Source organism: Rhinoraja longicauda, chromosome 1 (assembly GCF_053455715.1).
Source record: "Rhinoraja longicauda isolate Sanriku21f chromosome 1, sRhiLon1.1, whole genome shotgun sequence".
Taxonomy (NCBI): domain Eukaryota; kingdom Metazoa; phylum Chordata; class Chondrichthyes; order Rajiformes; family Arhynchobatidae; genus Rhinoraja; species Rhinoraja longicauda.
The window spans coordinates 62,876,257-62,897,215 of record NC_135953.1 but is presented as its reverse complement, the minus strand read 5'-3'; the positions used below and the strand labels follow the sequence as shown (position 1 = coordinate 62,897,215).

Sequence of the window (20,959 nt, the reverse complement as noted above, 5' to 3'; positions counted from 1 at the left end):
AGGCAGGTATTAACAACATTTAAAAGATATTTGGACAGGTACATGGGTAAGAAGGATCCATTAGACAGATATGGGCCAAACATGAGCAAGTGGGACTAGTGTAGATAGGCATCTTGGTCAACCTAGACATGTTTCCATGCTGTATTCACCATGACTCTTTCCTAATTCCACCATGATTCTTCCCTTGTTATTACCTTGTTGCTTTTGACATAAGAGATAAGTGGAAGAAACAGTACAATGGTCACCAGGACAGAGAAGGAAGTATAGTTCTAGAACAGCAATGTAGCAGCCAAAATAAGCTGGTAAGTTTTTACCGATTCTTTTGCTGTTGCAATCATGGTCATGCAACCGGCTTGATGGCTAGACCTTGTAGAGTTGTTTCATCACGATTTTGTGGAAGCCCAAATTTCATGTTCAGCCACCATAACTCTAATTTCTTCCAATCTTCCACCCCAGGATCTGAATATAAAATTCATATTTGATACTCAACATGGACTCGGTGGGCTGAAGGGCTTGTCTGCATGCTATATTTCAATTCAATTCAAACAAAAATAGCATTAATGTTTTAATTTATGTTCTTACTGGGGTATAGGAAGTCCATTGATTCGTCTAACCTGGAAATATTTGTGTGATGAAATTTGTGCACGGAGTTCTAAGATGGCTAATAAATACAACTCGTGTTACCTGATGTTTTGTGGTTGTTTATATTTTATTACCAGCAGATAATAACAAATGCCATCACACTGCTCTTAAAATACAATCAGACATCTATAATTACACTTATATAGCATTGCTTTTTCCATTATTGTTGAGATCATCGAGAAACATTTTCAAATGTTAAACGTTACGTGGATCCATATGCGGTACAATGAACCTGCTGAATGTCATGGACAGGTTTGGGATGCAATGTAATATTTATTCTTCAGGTAGGCTTTGAACTGTGGGGGAAAAAAATATTTTCAATAATATTTAATTGTCAAATATTTAACGATTCTCCTGCTTAGAGAATACACATGGTATAATATGCTCATGGAACCTAATCCAAGTAAAAGTACAATGGACTATTACTTCTACTGAAAGGTATAATAAGCAATAACCACTGACAATTCCATCTGTCAATGTCGCACTGGATACACAAGGGATTGCCAAGACTGGACTCGTGAGAAAAAAACTAACTACTTAAGGACTCAATGATTCAGGCAATTTCTATGGAGGCAAATAGACAACATTCCAGATTGGGCCCTTCAGACTGTACACTTTATTTTTCCCATGTACCGCCTCCCCCCCCCCCCCCCCCCCCCCAATCACCTAGTTCCCTTTGCCGCCTTCATCTGCTTGTCTCCCAGCCCTTACTTTCCTCCCACCTCCTTCCTCTTCTTGCGTTCGAGGCAGCAGAAGTTATGATTCTGCTTCTGCTGTCTCTGTTTGTTGTCGTTCGCCTGGCAGAGATCAGTTGACAGGGCTCACCACGGGGAGGTCGACAACGTGAGCCCCAACCTCCTTCCTCTGATGCTACATTTCACTCCCCATCTTCTTATCGGATTCCTCATCTGCACCCTTTTGGCTTCTCCACTTCATCATCAGCCTTGGTTACCATCTCCACCCATTTCTCCACCTGCTAATCATCTGCCAATCGAGCCCTCCTTACCTGAATCTACCTATTTCTTGCTCAATCCTTCCCCTTATCTCTCTCTACCAACTATCTCCCCTCTGCTCCAAGCATACTCATCCAAAATGTCATCAGCCCATTTCCCTCAACAGATGTTGCCCGACCCATTGAGTTCCTCCATCATTTCTTTTTCCGCTAAAAAGGCAGGCTAGTTATTTTTCATTCAAAAGTGTGTATAAACATTTAAATTCCAATATTTAAGAAACACTCTTGTTATCTCACAGTAGAAAATTTAAATTAAACATGTTTACAGGTTCCAAAAACAAATTGTCTAATTTCTAATCTATAATATACTTATTTTAAATCATCAATGTGTTTATTAATGTACAAAATACACCAAGTCACATACCTTGAGTCGTCAGTTCCTGGAGTTGGCTGTTGAGATTTACTTGAATCATCTGTGTGTTGATGAGGTTCATTTTTATCTTTGCTATAGTTACTATCGTAATAGGGCTGGCTGGAATATATCATCTTGCAAGTTAGTACAAAATATTAAGTATGTTTGCCAAAGGCTGAATCACTGTGCTGAATACTACTGTTATTTCACAGATGCTACATGGGCATCTGTATATTTTCAACGGTTCTTGTTCTCATTTTATTATAATCAGGTATTTGATTCCAAAAGAAGGCCAATAACCTCAATTTATGTTTACACATTGGCTGGCCAGAGGCTTTGGTTAAAATATTAAGTTGACACTAACTCTTGTCCCCAGTCAGTGATTCACCCTTGCAATTCACAAATGGTCTCATTCTTGCACAGATTGTTGTTCTTTACTCCCCAGGCTGGGAAGTAATAAAATTCTGACCTGTTTTCAATTGTTAAAAACCCCAATGGTTCAGTGCCTGCTGCCCGGGTATTGATTCCCTTTAATCTTACTGAGACTGTGTGTCCTGTGCTCCCTTTAAACTTACCAGGTTTGCTGGAAATGTTATACCATTGTGTAACATCTTTTTTAGAAAGTAAATTAAAACTGCAATAGAGTATTAATTGGAATAACATCCAATATTTCATATAATCTGCCAACCAGACACCACCAAAATCTGATCATGCCATGTTATTGGAGTCCTATCATTCAACACACAGTGAGGAATGATAAGTCATTATCTGTGGTTCAGAGCCTGAAACAGTGGAGAGACATGATTTTATAGGTATCGATGCCATGAAATCAAACTAAAGGGAAAACAGACCCTGCAAGTCCTCCTTGAGTATCAAGCACCAATTTACAGTTATGCTACATGTATCCCATTTTATACTCTGTTCACATTCCCATCTACTCCTCCAAGATTTTTTTTTAAAACAGGCCCTCCGGCCCACTGAGTCCACACACTGACCATCGATCACCTGTTCACGCGAGTTCTGTTATCTCGCTTTCTCATCCACTCCGCACACACCGGTGGCAATGTTACAGAGGCCAATTAACATACAAACCTACACGTCTTTGGGATATGGGAGAAAACTGGAGCAACCAGAGGAAACCCATATGGTCACAGAGAGAACATGAATCTCCACACAGACAGCATCTGTGGTCAGGATCAAACCTAAGTCAATGCCACTGTGAGGCAGCAGCTCTACCAATTGCGTTACTCTGCAGCCCAGATTCTACCACTCACTTACACACTAGCCACAATTTATGTTGGGCAATCAACTTACTAACCTGCTGCTCTTGGGTGTGGCCATCTGGTCACGGGGAGAATATGCAAACTTCACACAGACAGCACTGGATATCGTGAGTGAACCCATTTGAGGTAGATGGGAGCCCATTGAGCTCGGAAAACATTATTTGGGCAAAAGGGGGTTGGAGAATCAACTTAAAGAGTAAGAGAAATGATAAAAGAAGGCGAGGTCAGGAAAGAACAGAAGTCCTTAATGTAACACAGGAGGGTCTCGACCCAAAACGTCACCCATTTCTTCTCTCCTGAGATGCTGCCTGACCTGCTGAGTTACTCCAGCATTTTGTGATACCTTTGGTTTGTACCAGCATCTGCAGTTATTTTCCTACACTTAATGTAACACAGAGTTGGTAAGCTACCTATCAAGAAAGTTTCCATTGATACATGCCAAAACGAGGTCATTAGTAAATCCCAATTGGGAATTCAAGAATCACTCCCTGAGCCAAGAATGCTTAGAATGGGGAATGTGTTAATTAGGAAGCAAATGAAGTTTGGTGCATTTAAGAAGAAGCTAGACAAGCACATCAGAGAGGAAAAACAAGGGTCTCGACACCTAGTCCTTTTCTCCAGAGATGCTGTCTGGCCCGCTGAGTTACTCCAGCTTTTTGTATCTATCTTCAAATAATATTTTAATATGGTTAGATGACAAAGTTGGGAACAACTGCTTCTCATCCAGAGACTCAATGTTACAAGGGATGAGCATCAAATACAATAACAATATTAACAATGACAAAAGATCAGATGTGGAATTATATTCTTCTTTGACAAAATTTAAAAAACTATGGAAGATATTGGCTATTGGAAAGTATTGATGGCAGGGTAGGTTTTGAGGGACTTTGAAAGCTACTCAGCACACCCTACAAAACATGTCGGGTTGTGTGATCATTCCTCCAAATACAGGGGAAAAGCTAGTGCAATGAAAATTGTGAACCTATATTAACAATGGGAAGGTTTATGTTGTACGTGAGTTGTTCAATTCATTGTGTTTGCCTGTCTTGGATTCCCATAATGTTGTCTGTGCCCCAGGGGGGAACTAAGAGGAGGAAACTAAACTGATGGCTGCCTGCAGATGACTATATTCTGTGATACCATAACAAATTAATTAGAGTGACAATGAGGTAGAATTGAACTGAACCAACCTCATCTCTGTTACTTGAAGCTGAATACATGCTCCCACTTTTAGACAGACACAAAGTGCTGGAGTAACACAACAAGTCAGTTAAGATCTTTGGAGAAAGGATGGATGCCATTTCGGGTCAGGGCCCTTCTTCAGACCCACTTCTATCTCTTATATTAAGAAGATATGATTCTTGCCATGGCAACGATTTAAGTTCCAATTTAGTATAGCCTTGGATCCTGCATAATAGGAGGGAAACTGGCTGGAGAGGGTCAAATTGAAATTGGGAACCTATCTAAATGTGGGGGGAAATTAACCCATTGTCTTCTTAGTTTAGTTTTCGAGATACAACGCGGAAACAGGCCTTTAGGCCCACTGAGCCCGCGCCGACGAGCGATCCCCGCACACTAATACTATCCTACACACACATTAGGGACAATTTGCAATTTATGCCAAGCCAATTAACCTACAAACCTGTATGTCTTTGGAATGTAGGAGGGAACCGAAGATCATGGAGAAAACCCGCGCGTTCATGGGGAGAATGTACAAACTCAGAACAGACAAGCGCCTGCAGTCAGGATAGAACCCTGGTCTTCGACACTGTAAATGCTGTGAGGCAGCAACTCTACCTGCGCCACCGAGCTGCCCAATCACTTTCAGTAACTGCCATCATTCCTCTCCCTGGCACCTGCCAAAAATTGAACCAAAATTTGCAGCCATGGTATTACTTTTGAACCAAAGGTCACATCTGCTCCTAGTTATCACCAAACAGATGTGGAAGTGGGCAGTGTTCCCTCCTTACCTGCTGCTGCCAAAATCCTCATCCATACTTTAATTACTTCCAGAATTGACTGGTCCAATGGATCCCTGGCAATCTCCCGTATTCTACTTTCCACAAATTTGAAGCGCTAAAAATCTCTTCATCCTTGTTCTGTATTACACCTGTGTTTGTTGGCCAACGTTAACCTTAAGTTAAGCAATGCATCATTTTTAAAATGCATTTACTTGTTTCCAAACCCTTACATGACTTTTTCTCTCACTATTTTGGCAATCTCCAGCCCTTCTACCCTATGAGTTACCTGCAAAAATCAAATTCTGGCCTCTTGATAATCGTGGACTGTAATTGTACTGTCTTTAATAGCCATTGCTTCAGCTGCTTGTTCCTAATTTGTTCTCTTAGATTTTTCTACCTCTTTCATCCTTTTCGAAATTCTGTTTACTGTAGCCCATATCTTGTACCTACAGTATCTGTGTACCTGTCCAAATGCCTTCTAAGTGCTGTGATTGTCCCTGCTCTATTACCTCCCCTGGAAGCTTGTTCCATATACCTACCACCTGCTGTGTGAAAAATATCCCTCCGATCTTCTTTAAATATCCCCCCTCATATATTAAAACTATGTCGCCTAGTTTTTGACACCCCTATCCCTTTCTAAAGATAGTGATTATATTCCCTATCTATGCCCCTCATTATTTTTCTAAACCTCTATAATGTTAACCCCTCAGTTGCCTGCGCTCCAGTGAGAACAATCCTAGCCAATCCAATTTCTCTTTGTAACTATAGCCCTTCATTCCCAATGAAAATCTCCTGCACTCTTTCCAGCGATACCCTTCACAAATGAGGTGACTAAAATTGCATACAATATTTCAAGTGTGGCATATACAGCTGCACATGTACCAACTTTTATATTCAATATTCCTGCCTATGCCTATGAAGGCAGGCAAGCTAATCACATTTTTCACTACACTATCCACCTGTTTTACCATTTTCAGAGAACTATGAACTTTTGTCCCAATGTGTCTGAACATCAATACTTATGTTACCTGCCGTGTATGTTCAACCATTATTAGATTACCCAAATCTGCACAAAATTGCACAGTTTGTGGAACTGCTGTCTCGCAGCACCAGGGACACGGGTTCAATCCTGACCTCGACTGCCATCTATGTGGAGTTTGTGCGTTCTCCCTGTGACGACGTTGGTTTTCTTCTGGTGCTCTGGTTGCCTCACACATCCCAAATATAGTAAAACCCCACTATAACGGACCATGGGGCGAGGGGATGTTGTTCGTTATTGCAGATTGTCCGCTATAACCAAGTAAGGGATTACCAAGTAATAGAATATCATTGCATGAGTAGAGGAAACGAAGAACTGCAGCTGCTGGTTAATACACAAATAGACACAAAGTATTGGAGTCACTCAGCATCGCTGGAGAACATGGATAGGTGACAGTTTCGGTCGAGACCTTTCTTCAAGCTCTCGGTCTGGAACTGGTGAGTTTAGGCGAAGATCGGCCGAGTTATTGACGGTGGCCCGTGGGCGGCCGGAATACATGTAAGGAGTGCGGCACAGGCACGGCCTGGAAGCGGCAGAGGAAGCCGTGTGGGCCGGCGGTAGCAGCAGTAGGTCCGTCCGCTATAACCAAAATCCGTTATAAAGAGGTCTGTAATAACGAGGGGTAACTAGATTTTAAATCCCCATCGAAGGATCCAGCAGGGAATTGAGAGATTTTAGTTTCACTTTGATCTGGAATTTTAAGCCTGAAAAATTGCTGGAACCTATTGAGAGGGAGTTGATAAGAGGATGGGTAAATCACAGGATTATGAATGTAAAGCAGGAATGGTCATCAAAGGCTGAAACATTGCTACACATGCATCACAAACAGGTTATAATTACATAGTGACAGTGACTTTTTGTCCTTATGATTACTGTAAATGACTCACCCAAAAAGGAACTTTATGTATCCTTGAGGCAATCTGTGTCCAAAACGCTCAAATCCGGCATTTTCAAACTTCTTACGACAAACTCCCATGTAAGATAATTTTCCGATCACAAATCCAAGTATTCCAGCCACTGTAAAACCATATTCAAAAGTGGGGGTGAGAATGATTGCAAAATCTGACTGCCAAGAAATGTGAAACAACATTAAATGTTTGGGAGGAGAGGAGAGAGTTTCCTAGTGGAGACAGTTGTGATGGGCAGACATTTCTACTGATCAGCTCATATCTAACCCCTAGTTCTTAAGTATTTATGTCCACAAAGAGGAGGACACGCTAAGGGACCACAGACCTTGTAAACTCAACCATATTCAGCAAAGGATATAAATCCAGTTGCAGTTATTATAAAATAAAATAAAGCTGTTTGCTACAGGTAAAGTCTTCACCAGAATCATGCAGGGCAGCACGGTGACGCAGCGGTAGAGCTGCTGCCTTACAGCGCCAGTGACTCGGGATCGATCCCAACTACAGGTGCTGTCTGTACGGAGTTTGTACGTTCTCCCTGTGACCTGCATGGGTTTTCTCTGACATCTTCGGTTTCCTCCCACACTCCAAAGACGAACAGGTTTGTAGGTTAATTGGCTTGGTATAAATGTAGAATTGTCCCTAGTGTGCAAGGTAGCGTTAATGTGCGGGGATCGCTGGTCGGTGCGGATTTGGTAGTTCGAAAGGCCCGTTTCCACGCTGTATCTATAAACTAAACTAAACTAAATAATTTGCTTTTCTTGACCTTACCAAGGCCATTGACTCCATCAACTGGAAGAAACCATGAAACTTTCTTTTCAACTATACCTGCCCACAGAAATCCAAATACATCATATGCCTGCTTCACAATAGCATGCAAATTGCAGTCTGCACCAGTCTGCACTACAAACCAGATCGCAGTACAAATTGGTGCCAAGGAATGTTAGGACAACCAGGCATACGATAGATTAGAGAGTGGCATTTAAGAGTCTTTCAGCCAGGTACATTGATATACTGGACGAGGAGGGATATGGATCACTTGTAGGCAGAGGAATTAGTTTAATCTGGCATCATGTTTGCCATCACCACTGTGGACCAAAGGGTCTGTTCCTGTGCTGTATGTTCTATCGTCTAATGGCAAGGATTCCATGTGTCAGAAGAGCACAGAAACCCTGTGTAAATGGCAAAAACAGTTCAAAGTACAACTCCCCCCCCCCCCCCCCCCCCATTTTGGGCACCTCCTCCATCCACAGAGTCCCACGTTCTGCAGGCCCCACATTCACATTGGTCACCGAAAAATCGACAGAACCAGAATGGAAGCAAATCATCCTCAATCTTGAGGTACTACCCCAGAAATAGAAAATGATTTGTGGCAGGTTTCAGGTGAGTTCCTGTCAATGATTATCCAGAAATAATAAATTCACACTTTTGCTGTTGTGCTGCAAAAGAGTTTAAAGGGATGGAAGGTCAGTGCCGAATGGAAACGATGCTCCAGTGAAGACCAAACCAGCAGAGACAGTGCATTCAGAAAGTATTCAGACCCTTTCACTTTTTCCACATTTTGTTACATTACAGCCTTATTTTTAAATTTATATATTTTTTAATCATCAATCTACACACAATACCCCATAACAAAAAAGCAAAAACAGGTGTTTAGAAAATTTTGTAAAGTAATTAAAAAGAAATATCTGAAATATCACATTTACACAAGTATTCAGACCCTTTACTCAGTACTTTGTTGAGGCACCTTTGGCCGCGATTACAGCCTCAAGTCATCTTGGGTATGACGCTACAAGCCTGGCACACCTATATTTGGGTAATTTCTCCCATTCTTCTCTGCAGATCCTCTCAAGCTCTGTCAGGTTGGATGGGGAGCGTCGATGCACAGCAATTTTCAGGTCCCTCCAGAGATGTTCGATCGGGTTCAAGTCCGGGCTCTGGCTTGGCCACTCAAGGACATTCACAGACTTGTCACAAAGCCACTGCTGCGTTGTCTTGGCTGTGTGCTTAGGGTCGTTCTCCTGTTGGAAGGTGAACCAGTCTGAGGTCTAGAACGCTCTGGAGCAGGGTTTCATCAAGGATCTCTCTGTGCTTTGCTCCGTTCATCTTTCCCTCAATCCTGACTGGTCTCCCAGTTCCTGCCGCTGAAAAACATCCCCACAGCATGATGCTGCCACCACCATGCTTCACCGTAGGTATGGTATTTGCCAGGTGATGAGCGGTGCCTGGTTTCCTCCAGACGTGATGCTTGGCATTCAGGCCAAAGAGTTCAATCTTGGTTTCATCAGACCAGAGAATCTTGTTTCTCATGGTCTGAGAGTCCTTTAAGTACCTTTTGGCAAACTCCAAGTGGGCTGTCATGTGCCTTTTACTGAGGAGTGGCTTCCGTCAGGCCACCCTGCCATAAAGGCCTGATTGGTGGAGTGCTGCAATTATAGTTGTCCTTCTGGAAGCTTCTCCCATCTTCACAGAGGAACTCTGGAGCTCTATCAGAGTAACCATCAGGTTCTTGGTCACCTCACTGACCAAGGCCCTTCTCCCCCGATTGCTCAGATTGGCCGGGCGGCCAGCTCTCTGAAGAGTCCTGGTGGTTCCAAAGTTCTTCCATTTAATAATAACGGAGGCCACTGTGCTCTTTGGGACCTGCAATGCTGCAGAAATTGTTTTATACCCTTCCCCAGATCTGTGTCTCAACACAATCCTGTCTTGGAGGTCCACAGACAATTCAATAGACAATAGACAATAGGTGCAGGAGTAGGCCATTCAGCCCTTCGAGCCAGCACCGCCATTCAATGCGATCATGGCTGATCACTATCAATCAGTACCCCGTTCCTGCCTTCTCCCCATACCCCCTCACTCCGCTATCCTTAAGAGCTCTATCCAGCTCTCTCTTGAAAGCATCCAACGAACTGGCCTCCACTGCCTTCTGAGGCAGAGAATTCCACACCTTCACCACCCTCTGACTGAAAAAGTTCTTCCTCATCTCCGTTCTAAATGGCCTACCCCTTATTCTCAAACTGTGGCCCCTTGTTCTGGACTCCCCCAACATTGGGAACATGTTATCTGCCTCTAATGTGTCCAATCCCCTAATTATCTTATATGTTTCAATAAGATCCCCCCTTCATGTTTTGGTTTTTGCTCTGACATGCACTGCCAACTGTGGGACCTTATATAGACAGGTGTGTGCCTTTCCAAATCATGTTCATTCAATTTAATTTACCACTGGTGGACTCCAATCAAGTTGTAGAAACATCTCAAGGATAATCAATGGAAACAGGATGAACTTAAACTCAATTTTGAGTGTCATAGAAAAGGGTCTGAATACTTATGTAAATGTGATATTTCAGTTATTTCTTTTTAATTTGCAAAAATTTCGAGACACCTGTTTTCACTTTTTTATTATGGGGTATTATGTGTAGATTGATGATAAAAAATTTTTTTTAATCCATTTTAAAATAAGGCTGTAACGTAACAAAATGTGGAAAAAGTGAAGGGGTCGGAATACTTTCTGAATGCACTGTAAGTGACCGCAGATAACGAGGAAGAAAAGGCTGTTGCAAGGTCTTCCACATCAATAAAACAAATTGAACTGTCCCTTCCCTTCATCCTCCATGGCGATTTCAGGTAACAATCTTCAAATGAAAACCAATCTGCCATGAACTTTTCCACAACTCTTCGCTGCCTTTTCACATAGTAGGTAGGAATTGCTGGATGAAGCAGTCCCAGGAGGAATGCTATTCAGGCTGGTGCTAGGCTTCTCATCATTTTGTCTTGGACATGAAAGAAAATCTGTCCGCAGAATATAACTGACTGAATATAAAGCCCCTAATGGTTTCTGTGATTGCAATTTCCAGCATGACACACAATATTTCCAGCATGACACAATATTTTCAGTTTAATCGACACCGCAGCATAAATCATTAACTTACATGCAACTTTAGGGATCGACCCAAACTTTTTTGAAGGAGAAAGAATTCCTACACATGAAACACAAAAATGTTACAATTTAGTGCAAAATTAATTGATATTTTATTTGTTGAAATATTATTTTGTTTTGCCTTTACAGAGCTTAAATTCCTCAAATCTGTAGATTCTCCAAAATAAATTTTAAAACTTCACAACCCCCCCACCCCACTTTCTCCCCATACTTCTTTTCCTCCCCCCCCCCTCCCCTGTGCTCCATCTAGATACACACCTATTTCTCCTCTCCCCCTCCGTCCACATTCCCTCCTCTGGCTGCACAATTTGGAGCTCTTCAGTCCTGTTGTCTCACACCTTCTTTTCATCTCTGGTCTTTGTACAACCATCCGCCTATCAAACCCCGCCTCGCCTGTGTTTGTCTATTACCTTCCAGGCTTTGTCCTGTGCCTAGAGACAACATATGCTGGAATACTCAGCGGGACAGGCAGCATCTTCGGAGAGAAAGAACGGGTGACGTTTCGGGCCGAGACCCTTCTTCAGACTCTCACAAAATGCTGGAGTAACTCAGCGGGACAGGCAGCATCTCTGGAGAGAAGGAATGGGTGACGTTTCGGGTCGAGACCCTTCTTCAGACTTTTTGGTCTTTTATTTGTCCTTTTTTTTTGTCCTGCGCCTCCTCTCTTCTAGCTTTCTTTACCTCCCCCTAACCCCTGCCCCCCCCCCCCCAAGTCTTTACAGTCTGAAAAAGGGTCCCAAACCAAAATGTTACCCATTCATGTTCTCCAGTGATACTGCCTGTCCCGCTAACTTACTCCAGCACCTTGTGACTTTTTTTTTGTAAAAAAGCATCTCAGTTCCTTGTTACTACTACTTGAAGTGCCCACTCCTGCAGTGACTCATCCCTGCCCTGCAGTTTTAAAGGCTGCAGTTATCCAATCACCACAAATTGCTGAAGGGAGCAAATTCATTAATTCCAGTTTAATCAGAGAGTGATTTCAGGCTCTTCATGGCAACTTTTGCAATTTTTTCCTTAAGGCATGCAGCCCGCTGGGAGTGTCCTGGCAAGCAGTAGGCCCAGCTCACCGCTGTAGATCGACGACAGAGGACCTACTGGTAGGCTTGGCTTGCCCACTGCGGACTCAGAAATCGGCCCCGAGTCAATGGTGCCAACAGGCCCTATGCCAACAAGAGCCAGGAGGGGCCTGAGAGCAAGGTGGACCATCGAGAGTGGACCATCGAGAGCGAGGTGGATCATCGGGAACAATGGGGGGACCCGGCTGGGGGCCGCAGGGAACTAAGAGGGTACAGGCGGGGGGCCATCGAGAATGAAGGGGGGCCAGGCAAGGGGCTGCCGAGAGCAAAGTGGGATCCGGAGGGGGAGGCTGCTGTCACCTGCGGCAGCAAGCAGTAAATAGGAATGGTCAGCGCCAGACACATGGCGACACTTGTGTACTGCCTAGGTGAGGTGTGCTGTACGATGTTACCGGTTCGTATACAAAACAAAGCATTTCACTGTACCTAAGTACATGTGACAATAAAGTATCATAGAATTTATTCTTTAAGACCAATCCATGAATTCATTTCTAAAGCATTCAAAACATGTAGAATTACAGCAACAGAAGAAATAAACTAGCAAACAAACTCGCAAATTATCTTTTTAAAATATCATTCATCAGTCGGAGTGTATAACATGTTGCTGAATATGTGCTTATCTATGGGAGGTTAGAAGTGGGTTAGAGAGTGGGTGGCATCGTAGATAGTGAAGATGGTTATCAAAAATTGCGGCAGGATTTTGATTGGATGGGCAGGTGGGCTGAGGAATGGTTAATGGAGTTTAATACAGAGAAGTGCGAGGTGTTGCATTTTGGGAAGAGTGGGTAACATATGATTGAATATGTGCCGACTTCACCAAAGAGAGCAAATTCCAGCACCGCTCCTTTGGATCATCCACCAAAATTTAAGTTGATTGAGAGAATTTGAACTTCAACCCAAATTTTATTAATTGTTTATCTTTATATTTTGATATTGCAAATTAATCTTTTATAATACCTTTGTGCACCAAACCTTGGGTAACAAGCATGCTTCCAAGAGATAAAGGCAGAGCTGAAAAGCAAAATTTACACATATGAACAGCATTCTATCAAATATTTAACTGCAAAACAAGTATCTGCACAATTGTATAAAAAATGCCTTTAAAATAATATCTGCAAATTTACAATGGCAGAAGGGGTGAAATTCCCTATTTCTAAAATGTAGAACACAATCTACTACCACCAGGAAAAAAAACTGTTAACAAATGTAGTAGAATCAATAGACAATAGACAATAGACAATAGGTGCAGGAGTAGGCCATTCGGCCCTTCGAGCCAGCAATTCAATGTGATCATGGCTGATCATTCTCAATCAGTACCCCGTTCCTGCTTTCTCCCCATACCCCCTGACTCCGCTATCCTTAAGAGCTCTATCTAGCTCTCTCTTGAATGTATTCAGAGAATTGGCCTCCACTGCCCTCTGAGGCAGAGAATTCCACAGATTCACAACTCTCTGACTGAAAAAGCTTTTCCTCATCTCTGTTCTAAATGGCCTACCCCTTATTCTTAAACTGTGGCCCCTGGTTCTGGACTCCCCCAACATTGGGAACATGTTTCCTGCCTCAAACATGTCCAACCCCTTAATAATCTTATACGTTTCGATAAGATCCCCTCTCATCCTTCTAAATTCCAGTGTATACAAGCCTAGTCGCTCCAGTCTTTCAACATATGACAGTCCCGCCATTCCGGGAATTAACCTAGTAAACCTACGCTGCACGCCCTCAATAGCAAGAATATCCTTCCTCAAATTTGGAGACCAAAACTGCACACAGTACTCCAGGTGCAGTCTCACTAGGGCCCTGTACAACTGCAGAAGGACCTCTTTGCTCCTATACTCAACTCCTCTTGTTATGAAGGCCAACATTCCATTGGCTTTCTTCACTGCCTGCTGTACCTACATGCTTCCTTTCAGTGACTGATGCACTAGGACACTCAGATCACGTTGTCCATCCCCTTTTCCTAACTTGACACCATTCAGATAATAATCTGCCTTCCTATTCTTACCACCAAAGTGGATAACCTCACACTTATCCACATTAAACTGCATCTGCCAAGCATCCGCCCACTCACACAACCTGTCCAAGTCACCCTGCAACCTCATAATATCTTCCTCACAGTTCACACTACCACCCAGCTTTGTATCATCTGCAAATTTGCTAATGGTACTTTTAATCCCTTCATCCAAGTCATTGATGTATATTGTAAATAGCTGCGGTCCCAACACCGAGCCTTGCGGTACCCCACTAGTCACTGCCTGCCATTCTGAAAGGGACCCATTTATCCCCACTCTTTGCTTTCTGTCTGTCAACCAACTTTCTATCCATGTCAGTACCCTACCTCCAATACCACGTGCTCTAATTTTATGTGGGACCTTGTCGAAGGCTTTCTGAAAGTCGAGGTACACCACATCCACCGGCTCTCCCCTGTCAATTTTCCTAGTTACATCCCCAAAAAATTCCAGTAGATTAGTCCCCTTCGTAAATCCATGCTGACTTGGAACAATCCTGTTACTGCTATCCAAATGCTCCGGAATTTCGTCTTTTATAATTGACTCCAGCATCTTCCACAGTCAGACTAACTGGTCTATAATTTTCCATTTTCTCTCTCCCTCCTTTCTTGAAAAGTGGGATAACATTAGCGAGATAACATAAAGGTGTAAAGCATGGAAACAGACCCTTCGGCCCATCTTTTCGAGGCCTACCAAGTTGGTGTACTGGGCTAGTCCCTTTTTGCATATATTTGGCCCAATGTCCTCTAAATCATTCAAATCCACATTTCTGTCCAAATGTCTTTTAAAAGTCACTTGACCAAGTGGACCCCTTGGGCCCAAACCTCTCCTGCATTGGTGCAGCACACTCTCCTCCCCCCTCTCCCTCCCCTCTCGCCCCTCCCCCTCCCCTCTCCCCCACTCCCCCTCCCCCCTCAACCCCCCCCCCTCCTCCTCCCCACCTCCCTCCCTCCCCCTCCCTCCTCCCCTCCCCCTCCCCCCATCCCCCCTCCCCCTTCTTCCACCCCTCCCCCCTTCCCCTCCCCCCATTCCATCTCACTCAACCCCCCTTATCCTCCCTCCTCCCCCTCCCCCCACCCCTCCCTCCCTCCCCCCTCCCTCTCTGGGAGATAGATTTAAACTTTAAAATGTGAATAACTTTAAAAATATAACACCGATTTCAATGAAACTTCTTCCATTCGCACCAAAGGGACGACGGTGAGTAAGGTGGGCCTAAAATTGTCGCGCTATCATGTACCGTTTTGGCTGTAGTTCAGGAACAAACAAACAAATGAGAGTTTTGGTATGTAGATAATTGTATCCGCTTTTATAGCATCTGACTATTCTATGTTATCCCTGAAGCCCCTCTTAAATCTCTCCCCTCTCTCCTAGATGGGAGTTAGATGTGGCCCTTATGGCTAAAGGGATCAGGGGGTATGGAGAGAAGGCAGGTACAGGTTACTGAGCTGGATGATCAGCCATGATCATATTGAATGGCGGTGTAGGCTCGAAGGGCCGAATGGCCTACTCCTGCACCTATTTTCTATGTTTCTATCCTCTAGTTTTAGAATTCTCAACCCTTGTGAAAAGACTGTGAACATTCGCTATATCCATGCCCCTCGTGGATGTGCACCACAATATGTTCACCCCTCAGCCTCATACACTCCAAAATTCCCAGTCTTTCTAACCTCTCCCAACAACTCAAGCCCACAGGGTACCATCCTAATGAATCTCTTTTCCAGTCTCTCCAAGTTAATGTGGTTGATCCTACTGCCTATAGCTGGGCAACCAAAACTGCACGCAGTACTCCAAGTATGGTTTCACAAACGACTTGTACTGCTGCATCACAATGTGCAAACTTTTCATGGTTATTATTCAATATTCTGGGGTTGTCGATACATCAGTGGCATGGTTAAGAAAATAAAATCCAACAGGATCAGCCGCAACAATGCAGATAAAACTGCATGATAATTACAGCCACCAATACACAACCAAATAGATTATTCATGCAAACACATTGGCTTTCAATTGCTTAGAATTGTAAACACAAGTGAAAAGAATATTAAAGTGTGACACTCTTTTAGAACATAAGTAAATCAGAACGTACCTCTGAACCAGAAGCTCTCCGACTTGCATTCCTTTATGATCTTCACAGCTTTCTGATCACTGAAATTTATAACACATCCACCCTGCGAAGAAAAAATTGAAAAGCTATATCTATATACTAAAACTCTCGTTAGTTTGTTTGTTTGTTCCTGAACTACAGTCAAAACGGTATACGATAGCGCGACCTCACTCACCGTTGTCCCTTTGGTGCTAATGGAAGAAGTTTCATTGAAATGGGTGTTATATTTTTTAAGTGACTCACATTTTAATGTTTAAATCTATCTCCTAGGGAGGGAGGGGGAGGGAAGGGGGAGGGGGGGGGAGGAGAGGGTGCTGCACCAATGCAGGAGAGGTTTGGGCCCAACGGGTCCACTTAGTCTAGTATTAGATAAATACAAGGAACTACAGATGCTGTGTTACAAAAACAAAGACACAAAATACAGCATTAACTCAATGGGTCAGGCAGTATTTCTGGAGAACATGGTTGTCATGGATGATATTGTTGTTGTTTATTATTATTACCACGTGTCTCGAGATAGTCAAAAGCATTTGTTTGCATACTATCCTGTAAAAAAAAGACTATGCAATTGGGTGGCACGGTGGCGCAGTAGTAGAGTTGCTGCCTTACAGCGAATGCAGCGCTGGAGACCCAGTTATGATCCTGACTACGGGTGCTGTCTGTACGGAGTTTGTACGTTCTCCCCTTGACCTCCGTGATTTTTCACCGAGATCTTCGGTTTCCTCCCACACTCCAAAGACGTACAGGTATGTAGGTTAATTGGCTTGGTAAATGCAATGATTGTCCATAGTGTGTGTAGAATATTGTTAATGTGCAGGGATCGCTGGTCGGGACAGACCCAGTCGGCCGAATGTGGCTGTTTCTGCGCTGTATCTCTAAACTAAAATTAAGCCTGCCAGAGTACAAAAATAAAGGTACAACATTTAGTGCAAAGATGTAAGATTGAAATCCATGGTGAGATAGGTGGATACAAGTGGTGGTGGGGGGGGGGGGGGGGAGGAGGAGGGTTTGATAGACAGTTGGTTGGACAGTCGGAAGCCAGTTCATTCAATTTTAAAGAATGAACATTGAATTCTTCAATTTTAAGTAACAAGCCCCCAAACAACACTTCCTTTACCCCTCCCCCCCCGACTCTTCCCTGTGCTCCACCTGAACTTGCACCCATTTCACCCGTTCCACCTTCCTTTCCATCTACATTTCTTCCCCTTGCTTCACACTTTGCAACTTTTCCATCCTTATCTCACACCTTTTCTCTTTTTATCTCTGACCTTTGGCCAACCATCTGCCTATCAAAAAAAATCCCTCACCTGTATCCGCCTAGCACTCACAAGAAGTGAAGTCTGAAGAAGGGTCTTGACCTGAAACGTCACCCATTCCTTCTCTCCAGAGATGCTGCCTGTCCCAATGTGTTACTCCAGCTTTTTGTGTCTAGCGCTCATAAGTATTTGTCCTGCCTTTCCTCTCTTCCAGCTTACATATTGGTACTACAAATTAAATTATGGCAACGGAGGTTGCATGTTTGAATTCGGAACTGAGTCTTTGTAGACAGCAAATTGGACATTTTTCAAGACATGTCAGGATACAAAGGTCGATGGAAAGAAACTATTTCTACTGAAACTATTTCTGCTATAATCTAAAATCAGCATCAGTCCTTTGAGAAATGAAGTAGGACATACTGCTACAAATAGAGATCATTGGAGTATGGAACTTTTCTCTGGTAGTGTTAATTGATGCTAAATAATTATTAATTATAAAGCTGACATTGATATTTTGATAACCAGAGGGATATAAATTTGATCATGCACCAACCATAAACTCACTGAAATGAAAAACTGATTCAAGGAGCTAATTAGTTCACTCTGGTTCTTATGTTCCTTAAAGTGAGGTCAATTAACGCCGCTCCTGAGGATAGATTGTTGACCGAGGTCCACCAGAGGCTCATCGATTCCTAGAACCACCGATTAAACTTACTCCAAAACCACTCCGACACAGACTAAATCCTATTATTTTCTCCATCTCTATTGCATCAATTTTGACAATATCAAATTTCTTACAAATGCTTTTGATATGCCTTCCTTTTACTTAATCATAGATTCTCTACATGATTGATGTCAGGGATTTTGATCCGATCTGGTTCCATTTCCCACACTCTACTCTCACCCCTAACCTTCCCTCCCAACCAGCTCACTTGTTCTCTACCAGCCCATTAGCCTCCACATTCAACATTATCTGTCATTTCTGACAACAGTAGACCAAACAACCAACAAACATATCTTTCTTATCATATCTTTTACAGTACTGCACCGTGCAGCATCCTGGTGACCCGATCTGAAACTTCACCTGTCCATGTTCTCCAGATATGCTGCCAGACCCACTGAGTTACTTCAGCACTTTTATGTAAACCAGCACCTGCAGTTCCTTGTTTTTACATTCAGTGCTATGGACTTTTCTCAGCCTTTGCTGCTTTAGCAGAAAGTCTGCCTCTTTCCCCTCTGACCAGAAAAGTGGTTTCTCCGTCCACAGTGGTGAGTTTATGAAATATAACTCACATTTTTTTAATATAAAATTCTTGCCTGAAAGCAATTAACAATTAAAAGAAAAATACTTCCTTAAAAATATTTTCTACTGTTACTAGTTTATTGAAAAACAAAGAAGAAGAAAACAATAATAGAAGGCCACTGGTCAAAGTCCCTACCTCATAAAATAAACTGAAGTTAGTGCGCAGGACAGATGGTTGGGACTAACATATTTCACCAATGTGAATATTATTTTCATTCATCTACGGAGCATAATGTTGAACATTGCCACAGTCTCAGCCCCACCTAGTTAAACCAGTTTGGCCTTGTAAAATTTCTTAGTTGAAGTATTCAGGGCTTCTCTATCAACCCTTGCCTTCCTGACACATTGCAAGGACTGAAAAGACAAACACAGAGCTGTGTACGTTGTGAATCTTGAAGTTAGAACTTTAAAGGATTTATGATTTAGTAACATGAAAAGTAGAAACAGGAGGAGGCTCTTTATCCATTTGGCTTGCTCTAAATAAGATCCTGGTGGATCTTTCACCTTTTGATCCCTCATCATTTTCCAGGCACTTACTCTGTGTTTCAAGCAACTGATGGACCCTGGCCCTTTTCCCTGCTTTGTTTGGTTTATAAAAATCATATTGCTTTTATATTAAACAAATGTGGACAGGCCATTTGGTGGAGGTTCACTTTACACTGAACAAATACCACAGAATTTTAAAACACAGAATCTGCAAATGTTAGACATTTTGGAAATGGTGAACATATCAGTAGAGGGAGGAACAACACAGTGGAATAAAAGTTGACAAACCTTGCATCAGAATTTTGTTCTGCACTTTAAATCTCTCAAAGGTTGCTGTTGTATTTAACATTATGGAATAGACAAACTTTCCATACTTACTTTTTCACATTGATTTTGATGATGGGACGTTTCACTGGACATTGTTGTTCTGATTAAACAGTGTTCACTGAACTGAAAGTCAAGGCCCCCAGCTCTCTTGTGAATTACTTCCTATTGCATTACAGCCTTTTGCATAGCTCCACCTATTTACGCTCTGTGACGTTGCCAGACCTTTCAATGTTTCCCAGACTGTTTCAGTTACTGAGAAATTCTTTTCATTCCTCTTCAAAGACTGTGGCTGATAAACAATACAACTTTTCAGAAAGATATCCAGCCCAAAAATGTTTTCTCCTTAATGTAGCAGTTGGAGTTTTCAGGAGAAAAATGATCTTTGAATAATCTGACAGGATTTTAGAAACAAAGTCAAGTCAAGTCAAGTCAATTTTATTTGTATAGCACATTTAAAAACAACCCACGTTGACCAAAGTGCTGTACATCAGTTCAGGTACTAAGAACGAACATACAATGGCACACAAACATAACAGCACATACATAAACAGTTCACAGCGCCCCCTCAAAGGGCCTCAAATGCTAGGGAGTAGAAATAGGTTTTGAGCCTGGACTTAAAGGAGTCGATGGAGGGGGCAGTTCTGATGGGGAGAGGGATGCTGTTCCACATTCTAGGAGCTGCAACCGCAAAAGCGCGGTCACCCCTGAGCTTAAGCCTAGACCGCGGGAGAGTCAGTAGCCCCAAGTCGGCCGACCTGAGGGACCTGGAGATAGAGTGGTGGGTTGGAAGATTTTTGATATGGGGGGGCAAGCCCGTTTAGGGCTTTGTATGTGAATAGGAGGAGCTTGAAGTTGATTCTGTACTGTACTGGGAGCCAGTGGAGAGAGGCCAGAATCGGGGTGATGTGGTCCCTTTTATGGGTACCCGTACCATCATCGAGAGTCACTGTTCAGTTAACCCAGAGTTTCTCATGGTCAAATGCAGACCGTTTTATCTGCCCAGAGAGTTTACGTCTACTGTTGTGACTGCAGCCTATATTCCTCCGGATGCTAATACTAAGCTTGCAATGAAAGACCTGCATACTGCCATAAGTAAACAACAGACTCACGATCCTGAGGCAGCCTTCATTGTTGCGGGTGACTTTAATCACTCCAACTTGAAGACTGTACTCCCCAAGTTCCATCAACATGTCTCCTGTGCCACTAGAGTAGATAAGATACTGGACAAAGTTTATACAAACATGGCTGAGGCCTACAAAGCTGTCCCCCT

The 20,959-nt window shown here is 42.9% G+C and overlaps 1 protein-coding gene across 1 annotated transcript; it reads right to left on the bottom strand.

The window, feature by feature from the left end:
• Positions 1–701: 701 nt before the first annotated feature.
• On the bottom strand, positions 702–19,862 carry ociad2 (OCIA domain containing 2). The gene is made up of 7 exons (XM_078398728.1): positions 19,741–19,862; positions 16,300–16,381; positions 13,165–13,218; positions 11,124–11,171; positions 7,177–7,306; positions 2,019–2,126; positions 702–938 (listed from the first exon to the last, which is right to left on the bottom strand). Exons 1-7 carry the CDS (start codon positions 19,780–19,782, stop codon positions 923–925), a joined length of 480 nt encoding a protein of 159 aa, XP_078254854.1. The 5' UTR covers positions 19,783–19,862; the 3' UTR covers positions 702–922.
• Positions 19,863–20,959: the final 1,097 nt, after the last annotated feature.